The sequence below is a fragment of the Lepidochelys olivacea genome, assembly GCF_965140295.1.
Source record: "Lepidochelys olivacea isolate rLepOli2 genome assembly, chromosome: 2".
Lineage (NCBI taxonomy): Eukaryota > Metazoa > Chordata > Testudines > Cheloniidae > Lepidochelys > Lepidochelys olivacea.
In genome coordinates this window covers 256,894,018-256,915,814 of record NC_140412.1, presented here as the reverse complement: position 1 = coordinate 256,915,814, position 21,797 = coordinate 256,894,018, and the positions used below count along the sequence as shown (strand labels likewise).

Sequence of the window (21,797 nt, the reverse complement as noted above, 5' to 3'; positions counted from 1 at the left end):
ATATTGTTCTTGGCACTGCCTTTCCTCTTGGAGGAGGCTGCAATATGTAGCATGCAGTATTCTTGCACATGGCTTGAAAAGTGCTTAGAAATCCTTTGCTATATATATGTAAGATATTATTAGTGTTTTACCACTGACTTAAACTTAGTCTTCATCTTACACTTAATCCATAAAAAAGTAACGTCTTACCTGTTCCAGAATCCAGCATTATTCTTGTAATTCTGGGGCACAATGTTGGACAGGTAAAATGTTTCAGCCATAGCTTGCTATATAAAGAAAAAATGGTGCCATGTTATTGAAATGTTATTGAGATAGGCTGAAAACGAAGCCAAACTTTAGGAGAGTTTGGAATCAGAACCCATATCTAGAGCCAAACTTCAGAGCTGGACATTATTTACATAATGGGTAAAATCAAAATCCTATATCAGAGCACCGCCGAAGTACTGGGGCGGAAGTAGAGATGGAAAATTGGGATATGATCTTTGCAGCTCAGGCCCATCTATCATTCTACAGAAACTTTCAGAAGTGTATCCATTTTTGGAGCCAGCAAACAAAATAATATTTAAGCATAATATTGAATGACAGTATGGAATTAATGTTAAAGAGTCATTAGTTTGTAATTAGTTTGGGAGTAGCTGACTGCCTTTTCTGGAGGGGAGGGAAATTTGCACTTACAGTTCTTATTTCCCAGATTGGTTCAATACGTTTTTGCCTTTACTTGGCAGGAAAGGTTTTACATTACCAACATTTTACAATTTTAAAAATATACAGGGTGCAGATGGTGGAATGGTCAGCAAGGCCCTGATCCTGCAAAGGTTTATGCACCTGTTTAACTTTACAAATTGTGAGTAGAGTTAAGAAGGTGCACAAACATTTCAGGATTGAGGCCCAAGTAATTCCAGAGAAGAAAGAAAAGGAGTACTAGTGGCACCTTAGAGACTAACCAATTTATTTGAGCATAAGCTTTCGTGAGCTCGGATGAAGTGAGCTGTAGCTCAAGAAAGCTTATGCTCAAATAAATTGGTTAGTCTCTAAGGTGCCACTAGTACTCCTTTTCTTTTTGCGAATACAGACTAACACGGCTGCTACTCTGAATCCAGAGAAGAAGTAACCTTGGCCTTCTTCTGGTCCTATACATTTACACATATGTGAAAAAACATGAAAGTAAAATCTCAGGCTCTTATCCTGCATCTTATTATTTTATTTCATTTTAAGTGCTTTTTCAGATTCTCCTTATTCACAGAAGTTAAGGATCTGGCAGCAATATTTAGAACAATGCTTAGTACAGGTAGCGGTTGTGCAAACTGTGAAATATTCCAGTTAGCATATCTAACCCTATTTTAGTCCTGGGCTTCATTGTACAAGCTGCTAAACATGTTGAAATAGCTGGAATAACAGACAAAATCCATCAGTGACCCTTCCACTATAAGTAAAATGACTAGTGCATTAATTTACTACGTAACACAGTGCTGCCATCACCCTGCTCCACAGCATATTACATTTCAGGACAAAATGCACTTTCAGTCTGCTTCCTAAATAGCAAATCATCTCTATTATGGAACAAAATCAAACTAGGACCAGATAGAACCAAGGCTGCTTTGTTAGTCAGCCAAGGGATTAAGGGACCAATATTTTGGTATGCTTATTTTACAACTTCATAGATCAGGTAAGTAAAGACACTTCGTAGACTTTAAGAGGACATCTAAGGCAAATGGTAAGGCAGTCCCTTCATTCACTTCATACACAGAATTAGAAAGGGAACAGATCTTTAAATCATCTAAATTATTCCCCTGCCAGTGCAGGGCAGCTCTTTACAGTATGTTTGCTAGTGCTTTGTCCATCGAGGTATAAATATCTCAGTACCTGTTGGCTAAGAGGACAGTGCTGCTTTCCTCCACTCACTTATTAAGTAAGCATCAGAAGAGACCTTTAAGGTGTGATAAGTAAATCATCCCCATGTTACAGATAGAGAAGCTGGGGCATAGAAAGTTGTGAGTTGCTCAGTTTTACAAGGCAAGTCTACAGCAAAATCAGGATGAAAACCCAGAACTCCTGATTCCATGTCCTATCCCTCAACAAGTAGGCCATGCTTCCTCTCAAAAAAACCCATTATAAATAAATTTTAGCTCACCTTCCCACTGACAGACATAAGTTAAGAAGGATTCTTACTACTGAAAATTTGTTATCTCCTGCTGGTGCCATATGTCCTCGCGACCACCCGCTCCCAATGTAGTCTTCATTGACAGCACTAAACATGAGAGGGATACTAGGATCTGGTCTGAATTTGCAGTGCCTTCGATCTGCGTTGCCTGAGGAACAACATACTAAATAGTCAGGTTATTAGCAAACCATCATCATTACAGAATAAAAAGAGCTGTTATCCAATGTGCCTTCCCAAAGTGCTTACATTTCAGGATTCTATATACGATCTGAGTATTATTTTCCGCCTCGATTTTGATAGGACTATGTCTTAATCAGAGTAGCAAACAGACATATATCAGAATTGTATGTCTCAAGATATTTAATCTCAACTGGTTGGTTAGTTTGATTCTGATACTTTGGACAACATTTTAACATGTCAGATGGTTACAGACACTCAAATACAATTTTAAAATTACTGCTTTCATCTGATGAACCACTGAAGTCAATGGGACTACTTACAGTCAGGTCTAAGTGCTGGCAGGATCATGTCTGTAGTTTTGAAAGCTACCATGAAGATTGCGATTGAGATATAGCAAAAGGGATGCTACTTATTTTGCAGTTATACAGGTACCTTTTGTTACCAATAACAACTTCCAATATTAAAACTGAAATAATTCTATAAACTTAAATTAAGATGATTGTATATTGTTTGCATTTCATTCAGATGGTGAAAACAGTTATTTTCTTACATATGCAGTAGAAAAGAGGGAATCAGATGCGCACAAGAGAAATAGTGGAACTAAGGCAATGTAAGTAATGGGTTACAAAGAGTATGTGTTACATACTGAGTAACAAATGTAATACAATGTGCTACTTTAATTATTTCGTTTTGATCAGTTGATCCCACTTGATTCAACTTTCCCCAAAATGTTATTTCAGGGCTATATATTACCTACTCCTATTTTTCTGGCACTTTATATTTTAACTAAATTTCTCATAGAGCTATTCTGACTAATTCAGACTCTGATCCTGCAAAGACAGACAAGGGGTAGATCCTCAACTGGTGTAAACTGTGATAGCTCCATTGAATAGAGCTATGACAATTTACAGCAGCTGAAGATTTGCCCCAGGATCACCTTTAAGCACTTGAGTAATCCACTGCCTTCAAGGGGACTGTTCCAGTGAGTGAAATTAAGCACGTTTGTAAATGGGTGCGGCGTTGGGGCCTTAGTTTATGTAGTTTAATTTTACATTGGTAGCCTCACATTCATTAACTTCACCTTTTAAGACCCACTTCTGCAAGGTCACCTACAACAAATGAGTGTTTCAGACGTACACACAGTCGCTGAACCACCAGACTTGTCTGTGTAAACTGTACAACCACCTCATCTTATACCTGTAACTCATGTCCTTCCTGACCCCTCCCCTTCAAGCTGTATGGAATATACTCAAACCCGTCACATTTGTCACGTAAGCCCCGATCCTGCAGAGAAATCCTTCAATATGCTCCCTTCTGCCAGCACATAGTCCCACGAAGGAAAATGGCACTGGGAACAGGCATGAGGACTTGCACTGGCAGATCCCTGTTACAGGACTAGGGTAATCAACCCAGCACTTCCAGGCCTCACTGATTTTGGTGAGACTCTCAGTGGGCGCACAGATCCAGCTCCACAGAGCTCATTGGAGGATTGGGTCACAGACTGAAAGATCTTCAGAACAAGACCTATCCCCTTTATGTATTTTCTGTGACGTGCCTATCCCACTTGCGGGTGCCATCAAAATAAACAAACACACACATACATACATACCCAGTGTCTTCTGTTTTGAAATATGTTCAATCACCCATTTAGGTACCCGTTTTGCCTGATCATAAGACAGTGCATGATTTGTGTAACATCTGGTCTCTGTTCCAGCTACAGGGAATCCATACTGTTCCAGAAGAGACACTTCCACTGGTTCTAAGGGGGGAAACAAACAAAAAATGACCCTCAGATGAAACGGGGATTAGAAACAAAAGAGGGAGGGGAACGTCGCTCATGTTTCTATACATAGTATTGAATAACACTCTATTTGATTTGAACTGAACAACATATCTAAGACCAAAAAAAATACACTTAAAAGACAGGTTTCAGAGTAGCAGCCGTGTTAGTTTGTATCCGCAAAAAGAAAAGGAGGACTTGTGGCACCTTAGAGACTAACAAATTTATTTGAGCATAAGCTTTCGTAAGCTACAGCTTAAAAGAATAACTTATGTCCACCAGAGACATATCCATGCTTGACACCAAACTTGCATTAAATATTTAGGTTTCAGAGTAACAGCAGTGTTAGTCTGTATTCGCAAAAAGAAAAGGAGTACTTGTGGCACCTTAGAGACTAACCAATTTATTTCAGCATGAGCTTTCGTGAGCTACAGCTCACTTCATCGGATGCATACTTTATTTAGAGTGCAAACCTGTAAGGATAACTCCCCACATTCTAACTCCCCTGCAATGAAGCTAGTGGGTCTTAAGAGCATTTACCGCACCACAGGATGCACTCAGTCCCTCACAGAGGCAAGCTTTAACTTCCCAGTTCAACAAAGCGCTTAAATATGAACTTTGCCAGTGCAACACATTGACCTCTGTGATCCACCAGGGCCTGTGTAACAATGGAGTAGAACGCTTTGTGGTTTATGAGGAGGGTTTTGGGGGGGCTGATGAGGGAGGTGTGTGGGAGCAGGGCAGTGAGGAGGGTTGCTGGGGGTGCTGATGAGGCGAGGGGAGGAAGGTCTATGGGGGCAGGGCAGTGAGCAGGGTTTTGAGGGGCTGATGAGGGAGGGGAGGGATGTCTATGGGGGCGGGGCAGGGCAGTGAGGAGGATTTTGGGGAGGCTGATGAGAGGGGGGAGGTCTATGGAGGCAGGGTAATGAGGATGATTGTTGGGGGGCTGATGAGGGAGGGGAGGGAGATCTATGGAGGCAGGGTAGTGAGGAAGGTTTTGGGGGGCTGATGAGGGAGGGGAAGGAGGTCTATAGGGGCAGGGCAGTGAGGAGGGTTGTTAGGGGTGTTGATGAGGCGAGGGAAGGGAGGTCCATGGGGGCAGGACAGTGAGAATGCTTTTGGGAGGGCTGATGAGGGGAGAGAGGGAGATGTATGGGGGCAGGGCAGTGAGGAAGGTTTTGCAGGTGCTGATAAGGGAGGGGAGGGAGATCTAGGGGGGCGAGGCAGCGAGGAGGATTTTGGGGAGGCTGATGAGAGGGGGGAGGTCTATGGAGGCAGGGCAGTGAGGATGGTTGTTGGGGGGCTGATGAGGGAGGGGAGGGAGATCTATGGAGGCAGGGCAGTGAGGAAGGTTGTTGGGGGTGCTGATGAGGCGAGGGAAGGGAGGTGTATGGGGGCAGGATAGTCAGGTGGATTTTGGGGGGCTGATGAGGGAGTGAAGGGAGATCTAGGGAGGCAGGGCAGTGAGGAGGATTGCGGGGGCTGATGAGGGAAGGGAGGGAGGTCTATGGGGGTGGGACAGGGCAGTAAGGAGGGTTTTGGGGGCCTGACGAGGGAGAGAAGGGAGGTCTATGGGGGCAGGGTAGTGTGGAGGGTTTGGGGGGGCTGACGAGGGAGGTCTATGGGGACGGGGCATTGAGGTGGGTTGGGGGGGGAGCTGATCAGGCCGGGGGCCAGGGCTCTGGGGCTGGCGGGGCCGGGGACTCCCAGGGGGAACTTCCTCCCCCGGCTCCGCTCTTACCCTGCGGCCGCTCGCGGGGGGCCGCCGGCGCTGGGCCGGGCTGGCTGCGGAGGAGCCGCAGCGCGGCCAGGCCGGAGGCGGCGGCGCCCAGCGCGGCCCCGCAGACGAAGCCCCCCAGGAAGCGGCGCTTGGCGAAGCGGGCGCCCGACGTCTCCGCCATGGCCCGGCCTGGGGAGGCGGCTCCCACTCCGCGGCGTCCCCACAGAGCCCCCTGCTGGCCGGCCGCGGAGAGGAGCCGGGCCGCCCACCAGCCCCAGCCTGCAGGGCGCCCGGCCCAGGGCCTGGGGCTAGCGAGCTGCCCGGTGGGAGGAAGCCACCCACGCTCAAGGGGGGTTTCCCAGCACCGGGCGCTTCTTACATTAAGAGTCGCTTATTTTCCCCCTGAAAGCTCCGCTCTCGGGCTTCGTTCAGGGAAGGCCTCCCGCCGCGGTTCCACAGAGGTCGGGGGAAGATGCTGGCAAGGGCTGCTCCGCGGCTTGGGCTCCGTTACTCTGCCCGGCCTCAGCAGCCCTGCCGCTCCCTGGAGCGGAGCCGGTGCCTGTTCAGTAAAACAGAGTCTTCCACTTGTAAATTTAGTCTGGCACTGATCTGGGTAACGCAGCGAGCCCTAGTGAAGAATTATGCCTTAGGGAAAAGCAGGGGCCAGCTGCCAGGCTCTCCTAGGCCGAGCTTTCCCGGCAAAGATTTCTGTTTTGTTTAGATGTTTCCACTGCACCCATGAATAGCCAGGTACTTTTTAAAAGCTGAAAGACAGTAAAGTTATGTCCTCACCCTTCCACCCTGCAGTGGGAGGAAGGCACGTGAGAAGTATGTGCATTTTCTTAAGATGTTAATAGTTAAGAGTTGCTGTGTGGAAAAGCACAGGGGAGCTGTGATCATCTTTAGATCCTAGAGTAATGAGTTCTAAAGGCTTGGGGCCCCTGTGAGAGGAGCCCTGGCTCCAGGCTTGTCTACACTACAAATTTAGATCGACCTACTGTCACCACAGTAATTCAAGTGGCTGTTGGTGTCCACACTACCCCACCAGGAGCATCACCAACTGAAATGGGGCACTGACAGGACTCACAGCTAGAGTCCCCCACCTGCCCTGAGGTGACAGCCCCAGCTGTGAACCTAGCCCCCCCAATTTCACAACAGGGAGCCTACCAGCCTCAAAACAGACATGCTTGCCCTTGTCTCTGGCTCAGAGCTGTAGGAGCTCCAAGGGGAGCTAGGAGCCCAGGCAACCAGGCTCCCAGCTGGGAGCTCCACGCACAACTGAAAGCCTGGGGTTTCAGCGCTAGGCAGCCTAGCACCAGGCTTGCAGCTTGGCCTGTCACCCCAGAGATAGGGTGGGGGGAGAGGCCTGGCCCAGCTGTGAGCCTCACCAGGCTCAAGTTCACAGTACAGAGCCTACCACCAGAAAAACAGACATTCGTGTCAATTCACAGGTCCCCACTCTGCTGACAGAATGACAGCGAACAGCTGAAGTAAGTACTGCAGCATCTACAAGGATACTGCATCACCCTAACTACACTGGCATAAGTGCTACGCCTCACATGGAAGTTGAATTTTATCAGTGTAGCGGGCCACTTACTTTGGCAGAAGCAGCAGTCTAGTATAGACACTGCCATAATTAGGTCAACATAAGCTGCCTTAGGTCATCCTAATTCTGTAATGTAGACCAAGCCTCAGGCACACAAGCTTGTGCCTGCTGGCAGATCTTTCCATTGTTTCTGAAAAGCAGAGCTCTTGAGAAAGGGCTACTCACTCCTTCAATTCCCTGGTCCTCCAACTGAGGGCCTTGAAAATAAGGACAGAGGGTGCTCTGAAATCCATATTTAGGCATCTAAATAACTGGCCTAATTTTCAAAAATGCTCAATGCTCAGCAGCTCTCCCAAACTCCAACTGGGCAGGCCAAGTGGAAAGAGGACATGTTCATAAAAGAGTAACTATATTATATAGACAGAATAGTTGTCAGGGTTCCTTCCCCACTCTGAACTCTAGGGTACAGATGTGGGTACCCACATGAAAGACCCCGCTAAGCTTATTCTTACCAGCTTAGGTTAAAAACTTCCCCAAGGTATAAACTTTGCCTTGGCCTGGAACAGTATGCTGCCACCACCAAGCGTTTTAAACAAAGAACAGGGAGAGACCACTTGGAGACGTCACTCCCCAATATATCTTCCCCCAAGCCCTACACCCCCTTTCCTGGGGAAGGCTTGATGATAATCCTCACCAATTTGTACAGGTGAACACAGACCCAAACCCTTGGATCTTAAGAACAATGAAAAAATCAATCAGGTTCTTAAAAGAAGAATTTTAATTAAAGAAAGGTAAAAGAATCACCTCTGTAAAATCAGGATGGAAAATACTTTACAGGGTATTCAGATTCAAAAACACAGAGGATCCCCCTCTGGGCAAAACCTTAAAGTTACAGAAAACAGGAATAAACCTCCCTCTTAACACAGGGAAAATTCACATAAAACAAAAGAAACTAATCTGCCTTGCCTGGTTTACCTATACTGGTTGCAATATTGGAGACTTGGATTAGGATGGGTTGGAGAAGATAGATTTCTGTCTGGCCTCTCTCAGTCCCAAGAGAGAACCACCACGTAAACAAAGAGCACAAACAAAAGCCGTCTCCCCCTCACTCCCCCAAGATTTGAAAGTATTTTGTCCCCTTATTGGTCCTTTGGGTCAGGTGCCAGCCAGGGTAGCTGAGCTTCTTAACCCTTTACAGGTAACGGATGTTGCGTCTGGCCAGGAGGGATTTTATAGCACTGTATACAGAAAGGTGAGGAGTACTAGTGGCACCTTAGAAACTAACCAATTTATTTGAGCTCACAAAAGCTTATGCTCAAATAAATTGGTTAGTCTCTAAGGTGCCACTAGTACTCCTTTTCTTTTTGCGAATATAGACTAACACTAACTCTGAAACCTAGAGAAAGGTGGTTACCCTTCCCTTTATTTATGACAAGTAATTTGTGAAAATGTTATTTGTGCTGATACTAGTAACCAATCCTCCAAAGGAACACACAACACATCCCAAAGACATAACCAGAGAGCATCTCAGCACTGAGAGTCAGACCCAGGGTACCTTGCTCAAAATCCTTTTGCACACCCATTTGCAAAAGAAGCCCTCCTCTCACTGAAGTTTTGGTGATATTTAGTTTCTAGCATCATGCTGAGTTACATAAGTAGCACAGAAATTCCGGTTGTCAAAGTTCAGCACAATTTCCTTGAGGTCTTCCCTCTCCCACCACCGCACTCACTAGGGTGCAGATCAAAGATGACACATGGGGACAAGAGGAAGGTGCAATTCCAATCCTAGCTCTGACATCCACTCTGTCGTCTTGGACAACCTCCTCCGTACTTTAGCTTCCCCATCTATAACACAAGGGTAACATGCCTCCTAGGGGAACATGAGTTAATAAATGTTTGCAGAACAGTGCTAAGGATTAACTGAAAATCATAATATTTGATGTCCCTTGGTAGCTGATGAGGACTTCTGTTGGCCAGGTACGCTGCTCCCACACCTTACCCCAACATGCTCATGCTATCTATTTCCATGTATCTTGTCCTGGGACAGTAGGACTAGAATCAGAGAACTTAGTGCTCAACCTGTGCACATGCTCATAGGATTTGCCTATGTGGCAGTCCTTTTTATTAATGAATTATTTGTTGCCATGTCTCCTCTCACACACAGAGGCCATGAGATTTTCATAAGCCTTTAGATAGTATTTAACGGCATATCCCATGACTGAATAGATTCAACTGGAACTTCATTTTCAGAGTTTCACCTCCCTCCAACAGGAAGAATGTTCCAGGTGATGGGGTGGAATTAGGCAGGCTCCAATTCTGTGCAATTTTTACTAGATGGCAAGGAGGCCATAAACAATGAAGATGCTCTACAATGTATTTTAAAAGCAAATAATTCAGGCAGATGTAAAGAAAAAAAGGCCTTTAGAAGTTGCATCAATAAAAGAAGAGCTTAATATTCGTAATTTATTGTTTATTTTCATATACAAAAAGATAAACTTGAAATAGTTCTTTCTAGTTTTTTTCCTCCTATTTGTTGGGGTATAGCTGCTTCACACAGGGCAAACACTACATTCATACTGGTTTATTCGGGCACCCAGTGCAAAGCTGAAGCAGCAAAACCCCAACTTGGCAGATCTAATTTCAATCTTGAGACTCATTTCTAAAATACCACAGTAAAAAGGAACAAAGATCCACGGCAAATTTATGAACTATGATACAATGTTCTTTCCAAAACATCTTCATTTCATAACTGCAATACAATGGATGTCTGCTTTAGGCCATTTTATATGTGTGTGTGTGTGTGTGTGTGTGTGTGTGTGTATATTTTATATATCTATATCTATATATATAGATATATAAAAAAAATCAGCACACAAATTTATATATATAAAAAAAATCAGCACACTTCAATCCAAAAGGGGTTACAGCAATGAGCTGAACTCCGTATACTTTTTTTCTTCAACAGGATACTTCAGTATAACTTTTAAGTCAGTAGTACAAGCTAGCTCTGTTCTACATTTTTAATAGCTACAAGAGTGAAATATAACCTACAACATTTACATTTCACATATCCTGGTATACAAACAGTATTTATTGAATTTGAGCCAAGGACCAAAAGAATCTTTAAAAATTATTTCACCATCTGATAGAGCTTCCTCTGATTTACACTCACTTTACTTCTGCAGTCTTCTAAATCATTTACTTAATCTCATTGTCAGAGTTTATTAAATCATTCAAACTGGAAATCCTGGAGAAACAGGTTACTGCAAACTCTTATGTATATTCTATATATACAAGTTAAGTAACACAGCGTAATAAGACTTAGCTATCCATCCTAAAACTGATATACACATATTTCACTAAGCTAGACAAGTCTTAGGATTCTTTAATATTTTTTTAATAAAGCACAAATTTAGAAGTAGCTGGTAAAACTGATAATATGACAGTTTAAAATGACAAATGGTTAGGGTGAAATTTCTTTCTGCTGGTGCCAAAACATTTTCAGTTTTGTACTATGCTGTGTTGTTTAACTGTATCTGTCTAATGTTACATGCAGAAAGCTCTTCCACAAGAATTGACATCAAACTGTACGTAAGTCAAGTCAACTTCATAATATAAAATTAGCCAAATTTCACAGAAATGTGAAAAATATTAACAGGTGAAAGATTAAGCCTTCAACTCTATCATGAGGATCATGCAGAATTCGTAAGCAGATATTTCAAACAGACTGACAATAGCATTGTGCGGACTTATGGCATAGAATTAAGATCAAGAAGCATGTTACTCAGGGCTTGTACACACTAGCACTTACTTCAGTATAATTTAAATCACTCAGGGGTGTGGAAAAGTTCCCCGTCCTCCCCTGAGGAACGTAAGTTACACCGACCTAAGCACAGGTATGGACAGTGCTCTGTCGGCAGCAGAAGCTCTCTCGCCGACCTAGCTACCACTGCTCAGAGAGATGGAGTAATTAGACGGACGGGAGAGCTCTCTCCCGTCATCATAGAGCGTATGTATTAGCACCACTACAGCGACGTCGGTACAGCTGTGCCACTGTAGCAATTCTAGCACAGACTAGCCCTTAGTCTGCAGTAACCACCTCCGTAAATTCTGATGGACCTAACAGCTGGTTTTGCACCATTACATAACTGCTTGGAAAGGCCATCGGTGTTCTAAAACGTTTCTTCTGGGAGATTTTAATACTTTTGTAAAAGGTGTACCAAAGATTCCCTGTAACCATCAATAGCCATACAAGCATTTGACACTTACACTAATGCTTTTATTTATTTTTTTTAAAAGGGTCACTGATCACCTTCTTCCCTTTAAATTACTTAATGTTTGGATATGAATGTTACTATTTCATATAAACTGCAAACTGTATTGGTGTATCTGGCTAAAATTAAGACACATTTTAATCCATATTTCCCAAAAAATGACCAGTGAGAACAACGTTATAGATTTTTTCCTTCAGCAAAAACTGGTAGGGCTTCAATTCCCTTCAACCAGATACTGTTACAGAATACTCTTTTAGTGTTGAAGCTGACTGTATTAAAAAGACGGGAATAAAAAGGTAAAGTCCATTCATATTATAGGGCTCCATCAAGAGAAAGTTGTTTTGGCTATTACACACCATGGACATCCTAAACCCTTACCACCTAGCCACCTTTTTATAAAGTTAGAGGGTAAATTTGCAGCCTAGAAAGGCCACTAACTACTACTCCGTTAGGATTTCAAAATGACTCTGTGATGGTCACTGGTTAAGCTTTAATTCATTGGAATAGTAGAGAAAGTCGAACAAGACACAGCCACTGCTTTCCTTTTTACAGGGACAAAATCTACAGAAGTCTTCCCAGAATGCACTGTGGTATACTATAGTTTTACAACACTAATCTTATCAGAATGTTCTTCACTGAGTTTTTAACAACTGGAAACGTCAGTGAGCCCTCTGCTTCAGAGAAGGTCAAGACAAATGCAGGAACAGCATTTTAATCACATCATCCGTCCCAATACAGAAAACCGTAGAAATTAGAAGATTAATAAAGGAAGCACTTTTCAGATAACACCCTCTTGATCTATATCCAGCACAATGCCATTAGAGAGCTTTACAGAAGCCCTTTTGGTTTCAATATTGGAAAACGAAAAAGTTTGCTTTTCTTCAGTCCTTGGGGATCTTTTTCATTTTATATATATATATATATTGAAATATATATATATATAAATGAAAAACACCCATATGTAGCAGGTTCCTATTTGTGTATGTTACAATATTGTAGTATCAAGGAGAATCCAGATAGCAACACTGTATGAGGTTTGAGGTAATTGGTTCTTGAAATACCTGGATCACAGACTGCATCCAGAAATAACAGCTGGGCAATGAAAAGTGGGTTCTTTTTCAGACAGAAAAAAACAAGTTAAAAATTACAGCAGTTGCTTTTACATGTTAAAAACAAAGGCACAACAGAATAGTGTTACATTTCAGAACTGAATGGACATAACAGAAATATGATCTTTCAGTGGAATTGTCTCAACAGAGAGGATTACTACTTATTTTGTGGATTACTTCAGTTATCGGAGCAGAATTTTAACCTAACTCAGAAGTTTTAGGAAACAAGAAGTTCCATGTATTGTTAACCAGGCACTTTTAAAAAGTGCTCCAGGAACACATTTATCTACCTTGGCTCAACTGAAGTCAATTCAACAGGGCCAAGATTTTACTCAGAGGGCACGTCTACATTGCTGCAGCTGTGCCGCTTGTGCACCTTAGTGCAGGTGCTACCTATACTGGTGGAAGGGGTTTTCCATCATGTACTTAATCCATCTCACCGAGAGCTGGTAGATAGGGCGACGAAAGAATTCTTCTGCCAGCATAGCTGTGTCTACACCAGGGATTAGGTCAACCTAACTACAGTGCTCAGAAAGCAAAAATGTTCACAGCCCTGAGTGACATACTTAGGTTAATCTAATTTTTAAATTTAAACCAGGGCTCATAAGACTAATACAGAAGTAGGACCTGCCATTACAAAAGGCAGGAACTGCTCAAAGTCTTTCATGAGCGGATTTTAAAGTGGACACTGTCAGGTCGGCTAGGCCCCAGAGAATTGTTGTCGTTTCAGTGAGAACAATTTGTTTGGATTAAAGATTTTTACTGCAATGTTTGCAACGTGGACATTGTGGCATCAGAGTAGTGCACGAGACCCAGAAAGCAAAACTGGCTGAAAAGCAATACTGTCCAGTCTGATTACACTGTCCAAGCTAAATTAGATATAAAAAGTGAACAGCCAACGTAAGTGGTGAAAAGTACGTTTTAGAAGTTTTTTTTAAAAAAAATTCAAGAACACCTTTGCCTAGTAAAACAGATTAGGAAATTTATAGGATTTTTAACCTGGCAATGTCCCACTCATGCTTTTTAAAAGAAAACAAGAAAAGGCATCCCTTACATTTTCAGAAGGCAAACAGAACACCTGTCTCAATATCCTGGAAAAGCCTGACCTGTTTATGAGATCTATACAATTGGAAGGGACTTCTAGAAATTTGTTTTATTGGGTTTCTGCTGGCAACAGTTCCTTAGAGATCATATCATCAATGCATCAGAAGCGGCTGCTATAAATGGACATGTCAATGAGTAAAATCAACCCAAGTATTTGGTCTTTGAAAATTCTCAAAACTCGGATTTCACAATCCACTGCAGCATCACAGCACATGCATGACAGCACACTGATCACACATGGATCTTTGCATGGATATATGAAAACAGCCTTCTTGGTTAAGTCGTAGCTGGCCATACAAAAGCAACAAGCCTCTTTTGCAGAAGGGATGAAACATACAAGGTAACCAATTAGAAATGTACAGTGCAGTCCCCAAAAATGTCCATGTACTTCCAACCTGCTTATTAAATGGGTTTCAGATTAAACTGTTCCATCCTCTATACTTTGATGTAGTGCAGAGTTAGATTAAAAATTATATATATATATTTTGCTGTGGATACACAAAACTTTTCTCCCTTTTCCCTGCAGAAACATATTAGACTTTACAAAAATAATTTGTGGTATAAAAGAACAGGTACACAATGTAGAATTTTTGCTTGTATATGTAACTAAATATATATATATTTTTTCCAAAGTAAAAAAGTTAAAATGTTCTTATTTCCCTCTCTTACTATATAGTCTACCTCTTATTTACAATGTTACCAAACAATATTCTGTATGCAAAAGTGATATAGTTGGGGGGTGCTTCCTGCTTAGTAACTTCTCAACCAAAGTACTACTTGGACAGGACTGCAACAACTTCATGCTCACAATGTTATCAAGCAGTAACTTCTGCAACTTAAATGTCTCACTTTCATAACAAGAGATTAGTTCTTTCTCCCGGAAAACTGGGTAAACCTCTGACAGTCTGTCTAGAAGGTAGTGGTACTGGAATTATGTGTGTGTTTTTCAGTCTAGATGCTGTTAGAGGAGAAATCATTACTCCTGGTAAGAAGGGCCCTGATCCTACAAGGTCCGCACATGGGAATTCCCACCAGGAATTCTGCATCCAATGAACTTCCATGATTAGTTAGTGACTTCAATGGGAACAGAATTGAGACCTCAGTATTGGGTGAAATGTAACTTGCTAATCAGAGAAATGGGAAGGGACATTTGCTGCATCTTGCCCCTGAAACTTAGAGATTGAGCATGCGCACTTGGCATTTCCACAGGTGTAATTCTTATCTAATGCTTTTTGTGGGCAGGGAGAGGAGCAGAATTTCACCTTAAAAGTATGAGAGAAAAGTCTAAGACACTGCATCTCATACCTTAATAAAAATGACTATGGAGACACAAAGGTCCAAACCCATAAGGCTTTTAAAAAAAAATCCGTTTCCAACTTTGGTCTGTACCCTCCTTTACTTATCTCAACACCACAACTTGGGGCTTGTAGAAAATTCTGAATGCAAGTGTGTTTTATACCCATCTTTGCAAGTGTTGATAGACCTAAGGAAATTAAAGCATCTTAGATTAACCAATGATTCTGGGAACTCAAAATGTGGAGAGATACTCTTGACCATTAAAAATTCCTATTCATAGACATAACACATACAGTAAGGGCCAACTCCAAAACTCAAACACTGTCACTGACCTAAGTGGGAGTTTTGCCTGATTATAGAGAGCAGGATTGGGTAGCAAATTACTACTATGATTTAATATAGGGAGTTGTTTTAGTACTTCTATAGTGAGAATTGGGCTTACTTAAGGTATGTGTGGTACCAGGTTTATATTTTTTAAATAAACTATTCAAGAGCATAACAAAACTGCAGGAGGAATTAGTTGACTTTCACCCAGGATGGGTTTAATTTAAAAAAAAATCATTTACTTTAAGAAGTAGTATTTAATTCATACTTAGCCAATAATCTGTGGTATCCGTAACACAACTAACTATGTTTTAGATAATAATCACTTAGAAGGTTCAATAAAATTTTAGGAATTGATGGATTCATTGAATTTTAAGCCTTTCTATAAGAACACAGGTGCTAGGACCACAGTGTATGTCTTAAAATTCTTATTCTGATCTAGATTGTGATGCCCTAGCTCACACGGAGTACCACCCTTATACCTCACTGACTGCAATATGAAGAACGGACTCACAAACCAGCCCTAATTAACTTTCCAAAATCTTGATCTGATTTGTGGGTGGATGCTTAGTTCTATTGCAAATGTAGCCCAAAAATTATTCATATCTTTATCTTTTTTAGTATAATAGGAAATTTTGTCACTGGCTTCTGCTAGGAAGTTAAAACAATTTTAAAATCACTTTCTACAATATACTATTCTGACACTCATATAAGAGACTTGTAAAGGATGACAGAACAAGTCAGCTGTGTTGGTGGCAACAAACTGAATAGACTACTTCTTTGGTAGGTTGCTAGAGATTACTTGCTGATGAGGGCAATATACAATCTGTATTCCGCATAAATAAATTAAATGCTGCTTACCAAGGACTAATTCACAGCCTTCCTTATAAAATGCACATATATTTAAACATTCATGCAATGCACTAATTTCCAGCCCTGGTACACTGATATTAACATTGTTTTAGCAGTTAGCAGATCTATCCTGTATAGTCAATTTCAGTTCCTGTAGAGTTTCCCAGTTTAAAATGTGAACTCATACTTGAGTCAGCCAGATAACTAATTAAGTCAGTGTGACAAATTCATAACCTGAGTTAAGATAAACGCTGATGAAATCCTGGCTCCCCTGAAGCCAAAGGGAAATTTGCCATTGCCAATTGCCACCCAGGATGTTTAAAATTAACATTAAACTATGAACTTTGAATATGAAAATTTTAAAGAGCATATTTTAAATAGGCTTGTCTCAAAGTTTGCAAATGCTGTGATCACTGGCACTTCAAAAATGAAAATACATGGTCCTAATCATATTCAAGGTGTTGAGGGGAAATGGCTGCAATTGCTTATAACTGCTACACCTGTGGAGGTGCCTTATTGCTATCTTAGGAAATGTCTTTACAATACTAAACAAAATTCCAATGGATACTGTAAAATGACAGTTCAAATGCTGGATTAGCAGGGATGAAACTACTCGCTTGGTATTTAGAAACCTGTACAGTTGATGAGAACAATCATCTACATGAAAAACTTGCAAGTTTAACTAAAATTTGTACACCTTTGTTTAAACTGGTGCAAATTTTTATGTAGACAAGACCTCAGGACTTCCTTCTCTGACATACTAACATGCACTCACACACACACACACATCCCACAATCACATATAAATTTGTAACTGAACATATATGCCCTGCAGAAATTTCCTCTTACCAGTTACTAAGTTATGTTCACAAAATGATCTATAAGGAACTGTAAAGCCAGAGAAGATGCTAGTATCTCACAATCAGTGTTTGGTCAAAGTTGGTATGTCCTTACAGTTCTCTGAAGTAAAATAAGCTACATGTTAAGAGTTTTTGATTATTCTTCCTCAAAAGACACTGTTGAGGAAGAATGTCTAATAGGCTATTGAAAATCATATGGCACTTTCAATAAATACTTTAAAGCTTCTTAAATAAATCAGTTTAAAAAAAAGCAACTACTGTAACAAGCCTGTTTTATCCAGAACACATAATTCTGAAGGAAAAAATCCAGAACAGCACAAAGATCATAATAGTTAAAAGACAGTACAGCTTTTACTTTCCATAACAATCTAGACTGGCTCCCATTTCAGGAAAAAACCTACAAAACTACAGTTTATTCAATCTTAAGTCTTATCTAGAATCCCACCCCCAAAGCTTGTATCACTCCTTTTCAAAACACTAAACCACATGTATATAAATCTCAGTGCAGAAATGTATTCACAAAGCAAAAGAAAGGTCCCAATCCTGCAAACACTTATGCACATGCTTAACTTTAAGTATGTGAATATTGCCACTGACTTCAACAGAACTACTTGCATGGTTCACTTTAAGCACTATGGCGTTTGTAGCATTGGGGCCAAAGATGTTAACCATGAACTGTGCCAGAATTTTATTATTTTGCCTGTGTTTTTGTCCAGGTTTTCTGAACAGGGTCACATTAAAAATCAGAAACATCAACATACACAAATACACTTACATGTGTGCACATATTAATATGCAAATATACATTCAATAACTTGAAAAACGTGTTTAAGATTTTATTTAGACAGACAAATTAAGGCAACTACCTTACTGTCTCTCCAATATCAAGGACTTTTATCAAGGTTTTTAAAGCCATGCTTTTGAGAAAAATAATTTTCATCTTTTTTTCCAGGCGGTAATTTTGTTTGCTTAATAATTTACACCTAGACCAAGATTCCCTGTTGATATTTTGTCAGTGACAAAAAAAATCCCAATTTGTTTATAGAATATATATTTTTACATCATAAAAAGGTCATTTGTTTAGGGCAATATTTTGGTATAAAAGCAAATAAAATTTAAAAGTTCTGGCAATCAAAAGAGGAAAGATAACTTTCAGTCTAGCAAGACATTGATTTTTGTATTGATGTTATATTCTGAGAAAAAGTAAAATTATTTAATAAAAAGATGTACTGTCCTTTCACTGAAACAGACCAAACACAAAATGGAAACAACCTTCACAAACAAGAGTGAATAATGCCCAGATACCTTATATAGGCAGTTATTCTACAACTGTATACAGTTATTTACAATGGTGCTTTATAAAACAAAAAATGGTAGCACTTCCTAAAAGATGTTGGAACTTTTTTTCTTTTTTTTCTTCTTTTTTTAAAACTCCCTTGTCATAAAAGCCAACTTACATTAAAATAGACTTACTACAAGACAACACAACTAACAAAATATATAATAAAACTCATACAAGTAGAAAATTCTGAGGTATTTCTGGTTTGAGGTGGTCTGTGGTCATGAAGTTTTTTAATTTTTTTTTTTTTCAGTTTAAACCTCGGAAGCCACGTAACGTGTGTGTGTGTGTGTGTTGTATTTTAAACATTGCATGTTTTGCAAATTAAAAAAATATTTAAATGTTGAATCAGCAGCATTAGGAACATTCACTGACTAGAGCAAGTTTATGGCATACTAGAGTAACGGTATTTTAGAATATGCACCACTTTAAGACAAAAGAGTTTAGTCACAGATAAAGAGAAAGCTGAGTCAAAGAAATTGGTTTAACAGATTCTATGGTTAACTCTAATGCTGCTCTGTTACCTCCCTATATTCTGCAATTTTACAATTCAAATGATTCTTGGGTGCAACTGTCTGCTACTGGCCCAGGTAATGTTTTCCCCTCCAGTTAAAAAAAGGCCTTTCTACAGAGCCAGAAATCATACTTTTCTTCTTTTTAACCATCTGCACTGGTAGCTTGGGCTAAGCAGTTATCCAGCCCTGAGGCCTTATTCCCTGAACTGCTACTATATTTAAAGCAAGATATAAATGCTTTCAAATCTTCCAATACTTTACAGGGTGCTTCTGAGAATATGCTGCTACTTCTCTCAATTACACTGCTTAAAAGCATCTTTTTCCAATTCTAACCTGGAGTTTTAAATATATATATATATATATATACACACACACACACACACATATATATACATACACACACACACACACCCCCACCCACCCACCCCATGGTTTGGTTTTGTTCTTTTAACACCCAAGCCTGAGATACTGGGGGAAGTAAGAACTAGTACCTTGCTTATCCCATTGGCTCTTTGACCCAACTTTCTCCATATGCTGCGGTGATAAATACTCTGCCTCAAAAAAGTTCTTCCCCTCATTAACTGGTTACCTGAGAAGTAGCTCCATAGCAAATGATGTTTCTCCAAATGCTGCAAAGTCCAACGTCACTCTCCCTTTCCCTTATACTAAACACCCCCCTTTAATTTTACCATCAAAGAGTTAACATTCTCTTCCCAGTTTCTTGTGTTCTTTTCCGTTACAATGACACCCGTTAGATCCGTAAAAGACACATCTGCTGTTTGTTTCTTTTTGAAGCTCACTGTCCAAAAAAAGAAAATAGGGAAAAATAATCCTTTTGAGGAAGGTGTAATCTTATGTAACAGTCTTAAGTTTCCTCCAAAGTTTACAGCATTGCGTTTTCTAAGATGGTATGTGGTTTTCCTTTATGTCAGAGATGCTCTGCGTTGAAGATAGACTGATAAAGAGAAACCCAGAAAACTGAATTTAAAAAAAACCACAAATGAAGTGAGTTTGTTGAGGTTCTGAGGTACCTGCACCTTTTCTGCATTCATTAGTCGGCACCTGAATGCTTGCTGAGATGTCTTCTTTTTTTTTTTTTTTTTTTAATACAGTAGAGCAATGTGCTGGTAAAATTGATCCAATCCAAAAACAACAACAACAACAACAATAAAAAGTCAAGATAAAATAGCAGCTGCATTCATGTGTTTGTTGGGTTTTTAAACTTTTTTTAAATCCACTGAGTCTGGAAAGACAAAAGTGAACCAGGACTTAGATACTAGACTCTTTGGGTGGCAAGTCCACGTTGGTGACAGATGTCACGATGGAAACGAGGCAGTCCGAGGTAGTGCCGTTTACTGATTTACGGATCTGAGAAATGCGCTCCTCGACACAGCCTGCCGAAAGCCGAGCCTCTGCATCGTGGTCCCAGCATTCTTCAATCGTAACACAGAGCTGTGCCAAACCCTGGAGAGGCAAGAGGAAACACACATGTAGCAAATAGATTCTCGCTGAAACCTTGTTTTTAGACGGAAGGGAGTGGGTGGCATGTTGAGCAGCACACAGAGTCTGGCAGCAGATGTAAGAGAATCTGGGCACATCTCTTAAACAGAAGATCCTATGGGCTTGTTTATAAGAATGGTTAGTTTGTGGCAAGACAGTATGTAAATTTACCCCTCACTAGTCTGCTGTGGACCCTGCTGCTGCACACTAAAAGTTTCCTAGTGTGCTTTGAGCTACCCTGCTGTAAAACAGGAGCAGATCAAAGCATGCTAGGAAACTCCTCATGCACAGCAGCAGTGTCCACATAGACACTTAGAGCACGGCAGGCTAGTGTGAGGCAGATTTACTCCAAGCCCTTCTATTGTCCCTATGTCAATATTGCCTGCCCTAGGTTCTCAAAAATCCTGAGTTAGGCCTCAAAATATTATAAGAGTACTTTAAAAAAAGTTGTGTTGTTTTGGTTTTTTTTTTAAAATAATACACAAGTTCTTTGTCTTATGGGTCCTGACTCTTTAGGGTGCACTCGGATCAAGCTTTTTCCCCACAAACATGAAGGAAAAATCAAAGCAGAGATTCTCAACTAATCACTTGATTCCAGGAACAGGAATTTTAAGAAAAAGAAAAAGAAAACACCAAATACTCCAAGACTTACGATAACAGCACGAGAGTTGGCAACTTTGTTACAAGTACTATAAAACTCATCTTCCTAAAGAAATACTGCTTCATTTCTATGGGAAAACTGTTATATTATGTATTCTCACTATATATTGTGTTATTTTTATAGATATATCAAAATAAATTATAGATAGATAGATAGTGTGTTTCGTCATCCTATAAAATTATCGGATTAAACACCTGACCTTCCGTACAACTAAATGCAGGTTATTAATAATCTGAATTTTATCCAATTTTGAATAATCAGGATTCAACCATATATTACAACAACTAATGTCCCTGGTTTGGGGGAAATAGAAAGAATTTAAACCACCTGAAACAATGGCAACTATAAAAAGAAAAGGAGGACTTGTGGCACCTTAGGGACTAACAAATGTATTTGAGCATAAGCTTTTGTGAGCTACAGCTCACTTCACTGGATGCATCTGATGAAGTGAGCTGTAGCTCACAAAAGCTTATGCTCAAATGTCTCTAAGGTGCCACAAGTCCTCCTTTTCTTTTTGCGGATACAGACTAACATGGCTGTTACTCTGAAAAATGGCAACTATGTGGCTGAAGATAG

The 21,797-nt window shown here is 40.6% G+C and overlaps 2 protein-coding genes across 4 annotated transcripts in view; both read right to left on the bottom strand.

Annotated features, from left to right (window-relative positions):
• EXOG (exo/endonuclease G) overlaps positions 1-6,048 on the bottom strand; it is a 31,443-nt gene extending 25,395 nt beyond the window's left edge. The window contains exons 1-4 of the mRNA XM_084620737.1: positions 5,863-6,048; positions 3,951-4,100; positions 2,170-2,309; positions 190-266 (exon numbers count right to left, since the gene is read on the bottom strand). Coding sequence (XP_084476863.1) covers positions 190-266; positions 2,170-2,309; positions 3,951-4,100; positions 5,863-6,022 — 527 coding nt within the window. The 5' untranslated portion in view covers positions 6,023-6,048. The remainder of the gene's footprint in view (positions 1-189; positions 267-2,169; positions 2,310-3,950; positions 4,101-5,862) is intronic.
• Positions 3,977-21,797, bottom strand: part of ACVR2B (activin A receptor type 2B) — a 175,734-nt gene continuing 157,913 nt past the window's right edge. For 2 of the 3 annotated variants that reach the window (XM_084620735.1, XM_084620736.1), the window contains exon 11: positions 19,498-20,524. In XM_084620735.1, coding sequence (XP_084476861.1) covers positions 20,330-20,524 — 195 coding nt within the window. In that variant the 3' untranslated portion in view covers positions 19,498-20,329. Of the gene's footprint in view, positions 4,101-19,497; positions 20,525-21,797 lie in introns of those variants that run through there. The other variant, XR_014710443.1, reaches the window with a different exon arrangement.